This window comes from Danio rerio, chromosome 13 (assembly GCF_052040795.2).
Source record: "Danio rerio strain M-AB ecotype USA chromosome 13, GRCz13ab, whole genome shotgun sequence".
Classification (NCBI taxonomy): Eukaryota; Metazoa; Chordata; class Actinopteri; order Cypriniformes; family Danionidae; genus Danio; species Danio rerio.
Window position 1 is genome coordinate 1,265,797 of NC_141033.1, and position 11,704 is coordinate 1,277,500.

Consider the following 11,704-nt stretch of genomic DNA (forward strand, 5'->3'; position numbering starts at 1 on the left):
ATATTTAAAAATGAGTTGAAATATCATATTTATTTATAAAACACTCACTGGCCAGGAACACACAAGTATGATGACAATATAACACCAGACAAAGTGTTTAACTGAACTGAAGGGGTATAAATACACAAGACGTGATTAAACTGATTATAAGCAGGGGTGCGACACAGGTGGAACTGATGAAACTAATGAGTGGCGGGAAAACTCAACAAAGGAATCACGTGACAACAGAAAGCACATGGATGGAGCGCATGACAGGTAAACAAAAGGATTGTGACTATAACACTCACATTTATTTTTATTTACATTTTAGGGGAAAGATGGTCATGTGGTTGGAGATGCAACCAGATGCATTTAGACCTGTCTGGTTTCATCTGGTTTGAGCAATTAGATTAATATGCATATCATAGGGCCTTTAGAGATAGATCTGATCTTATCAGAACAAAATGCATGAAGTGGCCAGATGTAAACAGCCACATATTGACATCTACATCAACAATGCAGCATTTAAATGTAAAAAAAAGTGTCAAATATCCTGGACATTTCTAAAAGAACAGCTATGATCTACTTTGGTTTGGATGGTGAACATCTCTGTGCTGCATTAACATCTATATTTTTAATGAAACCATTCATTCATTCATTTTCTTGTCGGCTTAGTCTATTTATTAATCCGGAGTTGCCACAGCGGAATGAACCGCCAACTCATCCAGCATGTTTTTACACAGCGGATGCCCTTCCAGCTGCAACCCATCTCTGGGAAACATCCACACACACAGTCATACACTATGGAAAATTTAGCCTACCCAATTCACCTGTACCGCATGTCTTTGAACTGTGGGGGAAACCGGAGCACCCGGAGGAAACCCACACGAACGGAGGGAGAACATGCAAACTCCTCACAGAAACGCCAACTGAGCCGAGGTTCAAACCAGTGACCCAGTGACCTTTATGCTGTGAGGCGACAGCACTACCTACTGCGTCACTATGTCGCCTAATGATATCACATTTTGAATACTGTTGGTTGTTGGTTCATCTTGTTAATACTGTTGGCTGATCTTACATCAGTGATTTGCCAGCAAATACTGAGCAAGTAAAGCTATTTACGCTAACTAAAGAAGTCATAAATGGCGTATAGATCATGAATAACGGGAAAGCCCACTCACACTGTCTTTGTATAGGGCCATGAATGTAGACAATGTGCCTAATTAAAGGTGATGTATCTCTGTTATAAATGCTGCCATTTGATAATAATTTAACATTCACTTTTTATCATTCAACAGTCAACAACCAGTCCAAAAATAATAATAATTCAATAAAGACAAACATCCCAAAGTGTCATCTACTGTGTTGCATTAGCACTGTTCTATCTGACGTAATATAATCTATAACACTCTCTCACATGTTTAGTTTTTACATTTTGAGAAGAGTAAGACGTACATATGTGATTTCAACAACTAAATGCATTTAGACCAGTTCAGTTTTATTTGTAAAATGTCCCAGAACACATCCCAAATGCATTCATAGTGCATTCACACCTGTCCTTTTCACCATCAGATATCTATCCAATCAGAACAAAATGCCTGAAGTGACTACACTATCTGACACAAGTCTTGTCGCCTATCCAAGTTTTAGGAACAGCAAATAATATCTTCACTTCTAGTTGATCATATGAAAGGCCTCTAGATGATGCTTATTTGACTAAAATAAAATCTGATCATGCCTTAATCTTGAATGATTTGATGAGGACAGTGCGGTCTGACTCTGCTCAGACTAAAGTGTCATCACTGAACAGAAATAATGTCCAGGATAGAATATAAAGTCCTGCTGCAGTGGAGACAGAATGAATATTGTGTCTGACTCCATCATGAGCTTGGAGGACTGCATCCATACATCTCTGACATGCCTCACATCACTGATTAATAAAGTCATCTGGAATGAAGAAGAAAGCCTTCAGCAGGACTCCCAGAGTTCATCAAGAGTCTGTGTGTTCATCTTCAACGCCTCCTCCTTCATCAGCTCAATAATGTTGATGTCTGGTGACTGGGCTGGCCAATCCTGGGGCAGCTTGAGCTTCTCTGCTTTCAGGAGCTTTGATGTGAAGGCTGAAGTATGAGAAGGAGCGCTATCCTGCTGGAGAATTGTCCCTCTCCTGTGGTTTGTAATGTAATGGGCAGCACAAATGTCTTGATACCTCAGGCTGCTGATGTTGATCATCCACTCTGCAGATCTCTCCATACTGAATATACCCCAAACCATGATTTCTCCTTCACCAAACTTGACTGATTTCTGTGAGAATCTTGGTCCATGCTGGTTCCAGTAGATCTTCTGCAGTATTGGTGATGATTGGGATGCAGATCAACAGATGATCCAGCAGAGAAATCCACCTTCTGACACTTCTACACACGATCAATAGAGGTTAAGTTATTATTTGTTGCTCTTACAACTGAGATCCATGACAAGACTTCTGTCAGGTAGTGTAGGTGTAAACAGTCCCTATATTGACAGCTACATAAACAATGCAGCAATTTAATTGCAGAAGGAAAAAAAGTCTCTCAGTTTATTTATCGACTGGTCAAAAATAGAATGAAACAAAAATATTAAATAAAATGAAACAAACATCCAACACAGGCTCATTCTGAAAACGTAGCCCTGTATACATTTCTGGAGATTGTGAATTATGTAGCCTGACATACGTATATTGCTCTCCAGAAATGTATATAGGGGGTATGTTTTCAGATTGAGCCTGGGTTGCAAACATCCCAAAGTGTCATCTGTGGCATTGCATTGTGTTGTGTTAACACATAATGTAATCTATAACACACTCTCACATGTTTAGTTTCTACATTTTAAGAAGAGTAAGACATACATATGTACATACGGGACATCTGTAATGTGCCCCAGATCACCTCCTGAAGTAATTTGAGCAGTTGCATTTATATCCATCCCAAATGCATTTCATAGGGCAATTACGTATCAGAAAGAAGTGCATGAAGTGACCGGGTGTAAACAGCTCCATACATCACATTTACATTTACATTTAGTCATTTAGCAGACGCTTTTATCCAAAGCGACTTACAAATGAGGACAAGGAAAAAATTTACACAACCAAGAGCAACAATGAATAAGTGCTATAAGCAAGTTTCAGGTCTGTAAAGTCTAAGAAGGAAAGTATTAGTTGTATTAGTATTTTTGAATTTTTTTTTTTTTGTACAGTTAGTGTGATATTCAGAGAGGCAATTACAGATTAGGAAGTGAAGTGGAGACTAAATAGTTGAGTTTTTAGTCGTTTCTTGAAAGTAGCAAGTGACTCTGCTGTTCTGATGCAGTTAGGGAGTTCATTCCACCAACTGGGCAGATTGAGCGTGAGCGTTCGCGAAAGTGATTTCTTCCCCCTTTGGGATGGAACCACGAGGCGACGTTCATTCACAGAACGCAAGTTTCTGGAGGGCACATAGATCTGCAGAAGCGAGAGCAGATAAGAAGGAGCAAGGCCAGAAGTCACTTTGTAAGCAAACATCAGAGCTTTGAATTTGATGCGAGCAGCAACTGGCAGCCAGTGCAAACGGAGTAGCAGCGGAGTAACATGTGCTCTTTTAGGTTCATTGAAGACCACTCGTGCTGCTGCATTCTGGAGCAGTTGAAGAGGCTTGATAGAGTTAGCTGGAAGCCCAGCTAGTAGAGAGTTACAGTAATCCAGTTTGGAGAGAACAAGAGCTTGAACAAGGAGTTGAGCTGCATGTTCAGATAAGAAGGGTCGGATCTTTCTGATGTTATAGAGTGTGAATCTGCACGATCGAGCAGTTCTAGAGATGTGGTCAGAGAAGTTTAGTTGGTCATCAATCGTTACTCCAAGGCTTTTCACCATTTTGGATGCAGTAATGCAGTAACATCACCAATGCAGCATTTCAATTGCAAAAAAGTCTCTCAGTTTAGTTTAAGGCGATCGCAATTATATCCATCCCAATGCATTTCGTAGGGCATTCACATCTGTCCTAACTATGCAAAATGGCCCCATATTGACATGTACATCAACAATGCAGTGCTAAAATTTAAGAAAAAAAATCTCTCAGTATAAAAACGTGACAAATATCCTGGACATCTCCAAAAGCCCACTGCGAGACATGAAAATCTCCGGAAAGGACATCATGCCGCTGTGATCTACTTTGGTTTGGACGGTGTAGGACTTCAGCTCTGTCTTGCCGGTCAGCACAGAGGTATGAATGACCGCGATCCTGGCCTCCTCGTGATATGGAGCATCCCTGTCCTTCCCTATTACAAAATCATAACTCTGTTCAGGCTTCCGGAAGGGGTACGTGATGGTGAACGTCTCCAAACGCTGCACTGTGAAGTACTCAGACAGGACGGGCTGCTCAGCAGGAGGTTTGCACTGAACCAGCGACAAATGCCGGACTTCAGAATTGTTCAGGAACAGGGCCACATTCAGAGGCGATGTATACCAAACCGTCAGACGCTTCTTCTGGACGGGACTGGGTTTTGGGGTTTTCTGCAGCACCTCTGAGTGGTCTCTGCAGTTGCCGAGTTCGCTCGTGTTCATTTTCTCGCAGAAGGCCAGCTCTGTGCACATGTAAACGTTGCTTTCCGTCACGTAAGCCACCTTGAACTCGGAGCGCAGGAGGGCAGGAGCTGCTAGCCACAGTATGCAGGACAGCACTGCCAAACTCATCCCACCGCTCCGGGTCATCTCAGGATTCCTGCATGCAAATACAAGGAATTTATTGTTTTTTGTGTTTCTTTAATATGTAAATGAGCTGCTGCTGCGTCACACCTACTTCCCAGAAAAGGGCGGGGGCTCTTACTTTGGCAAGAACAAACCAAACATCTGCATGCGTTTTAATTAAATCTCCTGATATACAGTTTTCTGAACAGCACGCATGAAATTCTGCACAGAAAGACATCTGTTAGATGGAGACTCGTACGGTGAGCAGATTTCAAAGCAGGTGCAAAAACATTTCTAGCTCACTTAATGAATATTCATCAGTTATTCTTAATACAAGTGCACAATTACGTTTTGTGTCTTTTTATTATTAATTAAAACAGCTCCGTTCAGGCACAAAACAGCAATAATTCAGACCAATATCTAAAAATAGACCTCTAATAATTATTCGAACACAGACCACATTCAGAGGTCTAGCCTAAAACAGGACATAATTCACATTACAAAATAATGTTTGTAGCTTGAAGTCTGCAAAAATACTATAGTAATTTTGGTGATTTTTGAACAATACTATAGGAAAGTCTAATATACTGTATATGCTATAGTATTTACAACACTCCACGTATGCTCCTATAGTATTGACTTTAGTGAACTATACTGTAGTGTACTTTAGTTTTTACTATAGTAAACGGTGGTGTATTGTAGAATAGTATACTTTATAGCTGTGAAACTACAGTATGGGTCCTTTTTATATTACTATAGTTGTTGTTACTGTAGCAACTATAGAATATCCCGGACAGATCAATTACTATAGTTGTGTTACCATAGCAACTTTAGAATGACTACAACAGATTAATTTCTATTGTCAGTGTAACCATGGCAACTATAGAATTACCTCAACAGATCAATTAAAATTTTTGTTACCATAGCAACTAAAAAATTACCACAACAGACTAATTACAGGTTATGTTACCATAGCAACTATAGAATCACCCTAACAGATCGGTTACTAGGACTGTGTTACCATAGCAACTGTAGAATCACCACAACAGATTTTATTACTATAATCGTTTTTTTTTACTATAGCAACTATATAATCAGATTAGTTACTATGGCTGTGTTACCATAGAAACTTTAGAATCACAACAACATATTAATTAGTATGGTTGTGTTACCATAGCAACAATAGTATGGTTGTGTTACTATAGCAACTATAGAATTACCCGAAAGATCAATTACTATGGCTGTGTTACCATAGCAACTATATAATCGCCACAACAGATTAATTACAATATTTATGTTACCAAAGCAACTATAGAATCACCCTAACAGATCAGTTACTATGATTGTGTTACCAAAGCAACTGTAGAATCACCACAACAGATTAATTACTATAATCATTCTTTTACTATAGCAACTATATAATCAGATCAGTTACTATGGTTGTGTTACCATAGCAACAATAGAATCAAAACAACATATCAATTAGTTTGGTTGTGTTACCATAGCAACAATTGAATCACAACAACATATCAATTAGTATGGTTGTGGTAACATTGCAACTATAGAATCATTACAACCGATCAATTACAATAGTTGTTGTTACCATAGAAACCATAGAACCACGCCAACAGATTTTTTTTTATAGTCGATAGGTTACCATAGCAACTATAGAATTACCACAACAGATCAGTTACTGTTGTTGTAGCTTTGTTACCATGGCAACTATAGAATCGCCACAACAGATTAATTACGATAGTCGTTATGTTACCATAGCAACTATAGAATTACCCCAAAAGATCAACTACTTAGATTATTGATATTTTAACACAGAGAATAAGAGCCCTTATGGAAGTCTTCTTAAAAGGCAGTATGATTGTGTAAGGCAGCTCACTAGTGTTCAGAACAGAGCCGGTCTCCTTTTAAATGAAAGATCAGCAGCTTACCAGAACGCTTCAGTGGTGCGTGAAGGAGTTCCAGTGTGTTTGGTTAGTCATCCAATGCCAGATGTAGAGTGGATAATAAAACTTCCCACTGACGCTCTGCCACTCTACCCACTCTCACCAGCGCCATGACTGCCGTCTCAGATTCAGACTGAAAAGAAGAACAACATTGTCCTGGAAAACATGCTGAACACAGTGTGCCAAGTCTATGTAAAATGCTCCACAGTGACTAATCTGTGCTTTTTGAAAGTCATGAAATCTTTCATTCATTTGTTTTCTTTTCGGCTTAGTCTCTTTATTCATCAGGGGTCGCCACAGCGGAATGAACCGCCAATTTATCCAGCATATGTTTCACGCAGCGGATGCCCTTCCAGCTGCAACTCACTACTGGGAAACATCCATAAACTCTCATTTACACTCATACACTACAGACAATTTAGCCTACCCAATTCGCATGTCTTTGGACTGTGGGGCAAACCGGAGCACCTGGAGGAAAAACCCATGCCAACACAGGGAGAACATGCAAACTCCACACAGAAACGCCAACTGACCCAGCCGAGGCTCGAACCAGCGACCTTCTTGCTGTAAGGCGATTGTGCTACCTACTGTGCCACGGTGCTGCCAGTCATGAATCATTATTGGCAATTTAATTGTATATAATAATGCAGTGTTGATTAATTGTGCTTTTTTTTTTTTTTTTTAAAGCGGATCTATTATATTCTTTTTACTTTTTTGATGTATCTAGAGCAGGGGTGCCCTGCAGTGAAATGTTTTTATTTTTCAAATATTTTCAAATATTTTTCAAATATTTGTTAAGTGGCATTTAACAGAGCAAAACTAATTTTTACAGTATTTTGCATTATTAATTTTCTCTTTGGCTCAATCCTTTTATTAATCACGGGTCGCCACAGCGGAATGAACCGCCTATTTTGCATTATTTTTTTTATTTTTTTTATTTTAGTTTGGTGAAACAAAAGTAGCAATTTTGAGGTCAATATCATCAGCCCCTTTAAGAGATTTTTTTTTTTGAGTAAAAAAAATCATTGTTAACATTGCTTATAACATATAAATAAATAAATAAATAAATAAATAAATAAATAAATAAATAAATAAATATACAATTATAAAAATATAATATAAAATAAAATATAATAAAATATCAATATAATTATAAAATAAATAAATAAATGAAAAATGATTATAAAATAACAAAAATATAATTATATATTTTTATTAAATAAAATGAAACAAAGTATAATTATACCATTTTAAAATATATATAATTCTAAAAATAAATACAAATAAAATAATATAAATAAATGCAACTTTATTTATGTTCTTTTTATGTATAAACTGCTGTGGTCTGTAATATTAGCCTCCTTAAGAAATAATTTTTTAACTGTCTCCAGAACAGACTGCTGTTACAAAATGACTTCCCTAATTACCCTAACTTTACTCTAATTACCCTAGTTAAGCCTTTAAATGTTACTTTAAGCTGAATACTAGTGTCTTAAAGAATATCCAGTCAAATACTATTTACTGTCATCATGACAAAGAGAAAAGAAATCAGTTATTAGTTATTTAAACTTTTATGATTAGAAATGTAAAAAGAAATCCCTCTCCATTAGATAGCATTTGGGAAATTGTTTTGAAATAATTAAAAAATCACATAAGAAAAAAAATGTTCAACTCTAATATTGTTGAACCTGTAAAAAGCAACATAAAAAGTACCAGCAGTTTATTTCCTGGTTTTTGTACCATAATTTACACCAACACGACTAATAAATAACTTTAAACTATTAAAATTGTCAATAAAAACATGAATCACGAATGTCAGAAAACTACTAATTTAAGCATGTTCTTCACAGTGTATGTGGACTGTGTTTATATAAATATACACTTTTTTAAAACAGCAGAAACAAAACATTAGCCATTATATTATTGTACTTTAACAATAAGAACTACTTCTTTCTACGCCACCAAAAGCCAAGCAGAAGCGTTTACCTTTCTCTCAGCTTTCCTCTCCTAACTTCAGACAAGGAGTGTTTTTATGAGCAAAAGTCTCACAAAAATTCCTCAGCTCCACTTCAGCCGAGGCTCTGTTGCTTGCATTGGCAGCGTCTTCCTCCAGAGTCTGAAACTATGCTGAAGTTTTCTTATTATGCAACGAGACGGGCCGGAGGTGACGTGCCGTTAGCAACCACTATTTATCCTGCCTGCTCCAGAAGGCATGCAGCTGTCCTCTATTTTCTGAATAACAGCAGGGTGTGCCTATGAACACTTCATCCTTCAGGCTTTCACCTTCTCAGCCACACACACTTTACATTTATTGTTGCCACTTTTAATAGTTGCATGACTTTGGATGAAGATTCTACACAATGCAGACATTATATTCTCAATTATATTTAATTTTATAATCAATTTTAAAGATTAATTGCATTATTTTGGATTAAGAATATGCATAATAAACGTTATATTTTCAATTATAATCTCTTTTAATGATTAATTACATGATTTTAAATAAAGAATACACAATGCATACATTATATACTCAATTATAATCACTTTTAATGATTAATTGCATTATTTTGGATTAAGAATGTGCAATATAAACGTTATATTTTCAATTATAATCACTTTTAATGATTAATTACATGATTTTAAATAAAGAATACACAATGCATACATTATATACTCAATTATAATCACTTTTAATGAATAATTGCATTATTTTGGATTAAGATTATGCAATATAAACGTTATATTTTCAATTATAATCACTTTTAATGATTATTTGCATGGTTTTGGATTAAGAATGTGCTATGCATACGTTATATTTTTAATTATAATCACTTTTAATGGTTAATTGCATGATTTTGGATAAAGAACATTCAATGCAAACCTCATGTTCTCAATTATAATCCTTTTTAATAGTTAATGGTGTGATTTTGGATGAAGAATGGGCAATGCAAACATTATATTCTTACTTATAATCCCTTTTACCGGTAAGTTGCATTATTTTGGATAAAGATTATGCAATGCAAACTTAATTTTCTCAGTCATAATCACTTTGAATAGTTGCACGACTTTGGGTAAAGAATACACACAATCGACCCATTCATAAGAGTCTCTTTACAATGCTAAAAAGGCTTTCTGGCAGTTTTCCCAATGCTGATTCATTCTTTCCTGTAGTTAATCTGAGGAGGGGAACAAAAACTGTCAAGAGATAGTACTCTACACTGCAGAAACTCCTTATCTGGTCAGGAGTTACACTCGTATTTATTGCCAAAAATATTAGTGATCTTGTTTCAAGAATACAATGAGATCAGATTGTGTTGTTTTAAGATTTCTTTTCTTTTTTTTATTTACGAGGTAAAGTTTAAAGTGAGGTGTTTTACCTGCAAGTTTGCTTAGTTACAATCAGCGTAGGGCTGCATGATATTGTAAAAATCTGATTTTCAGATTTTGACATTTTATTTGTCTGCGATAAATATTGCAATATTGCAATTTCAGAAGATGGTTCAAATAGCTCTGTTTGATAGTTTTCTGGGGAGTCTAACAGTATACAGGTAGAGAAACTGAATAATCACAATGAAAAAATTATTTTCTTACTTTGTTTTGTCATGTTTCTAGTCCAAATATTTAAAAAAATAAAATAAATAAGTGAAAATTAAGAGTTTTTTTTTTTTTTTTTGCTTGTTTTAAGGAAATTATCTGCTCGTGGGGTAAAATAAATAATCTTGTTTTTGCTTTGAAATGTTTATATTTGGGATAGAAACAAGATAAAATTCTAAGTAAGAATGTTTTATTGCAAAAATCATATAAATGCATTATAAATACAGTGATAAATACAATTGTGTAGCTCCTGCTCAACTATAATTCAGACTGGACGTTGCATATCCAGCGATGTGACTATTGCGGATGCGCACATTAAGATATCCATGCTGAACCCATATATTGTGCAGCCCTAAATCAGAGCCATAATTAAAGACCAGTCTTGTGTTTTTAAGATTTTATTTTTCAGCTGTAATGACTAGTTTTGCTCATTCCATCCAACTTTATTACAAGGTAAAAATCTAAAATTAAAATTAAAAACAAATAATCCATTTCATCTAACACAAATAATAGTTTAAGTCTGTAAAACAAATTGTAAAAAACAATGACAAAAAGTCAAGACAACAAATATTTTATGTTGATTTAACTAATTTTAATAAGTTAATCAGGTTATGAACTAATTTTTTTTAAGTTATGCAAAGTTTAACTTCATATTTTTAGGTTGGGAAAACATACTTTTTTCATCTCTTTGACACTTTAACCGACCCTTGCACCAGTTTTTTGCACGTTTACCCAAGACAATTTCTCACAATCCCTCCATATCTATAAATAAAAAAACATTGTGCATTTCTGAGAGCGCCTCACACATGAGTGGGCTTGATAAACCACCTGTAGAAACAATCATTCATTCATTTTCCTTTAGCTTAGTCCCTTATTCATCCGAGATAACCACAGCAGAATGAACCGCCAACAATTCCAGCATGTTTTGCCCCTCCAGCTGCAACCCAATACTGGAAAACACCCATACACTCTCTCATTCCCACACACACACACTCATACATTAGGGCCAAAGTGGTTCAGCAATTCCCCTATAGCGCATGCGTTTGCGGTAGGGGAAACGGGAGCACCCGGAGGAAACCCACGCCAACACAGGGAGAACATGCAAACTCCACACAGAAATGCCAACTGACCCAGTCAGGACTCGAACCAGTGACCTTCTTTCAGTGAGGCTATAGTACTAATCACTGAGCCACCCAATAGAATCACTCCTCTCTAAAAAGATAACCCCCCCTCGCCTTCCTTACTCCAGCACTTCATTCTCTGAGCACCATAACAGTTGCTCTGTGTAATCAGCACTTGTGTGTGTTTCCTCTTCTTGCTGAATCACTGAATGCCTCCTCAATTGTAGGACAAAATCATCTGCTAAATGACTGAACGTGAATGTACAAGGAGAGAAAAAGAAAAGTAAAAGCGAGCCGTACCTGTGTGTTGTGGTCATGTGTAGAGACAGTCAGAGACACATTCATTTCTATCA

General features: G+C 36.3%; 2 protein-coding genes across 6 annotated transcripts in view; one reads left to right on the forward strand and one right to left on the reverse strand.

Annotated features, from left to right (window-relative positions):
* The window catches only part of tnfaip3 (tumor necrosis factor, alpha-induced protein 3), a 254,770-nt gene that overhangs the window by 160,207 nt on the left and 82,859 nt on the right, over positions 1-11,704 (forward strand). The gene's annotated exons all lie outside the window — the stretch shown is intronic.
* The window catches only part of si:ch73-52p7.1, an 11,805-nt gene continuing 116 nt past the window's right edge, over positions 16-11,704 (reverse strand). Inside the window, exons 1-4 of one of the 5 annotated variants that reach the window (XM_087277316.1) lie at positions 11,652-11,704; positions 6,111-6,766; positions 5,717-5,910; positions 16-5,666 (exon numbers count right to left, since the gene is read on the reverse strand). The exon at positions 11,652-11,704 is cut by the window's right edge and continues 18 nt beyond it. In XM_087277316.1, the coding sequence (XP_087133442.1) occupies positions 4,064-4,699 (636 nt within the window). In that variant the 5' untranslated portion in view covers positions 4,700-5,666; positions 5,717-5,910; positions 6,111-6,766; positions 11,652-11,704 and the 3' untranslated portion in view covers positions 16-4,063. Of the gene's footprint in view, positions 5,998-6,047; positions 6,767-8,619; positions 8,766-11,651 lie in introns of those variants that run through there. The other 4 variants (XM_087277314.1, XM_087277313.1, XM_087277315.1 and 1 more) reach the window with 4 other exon arrangements.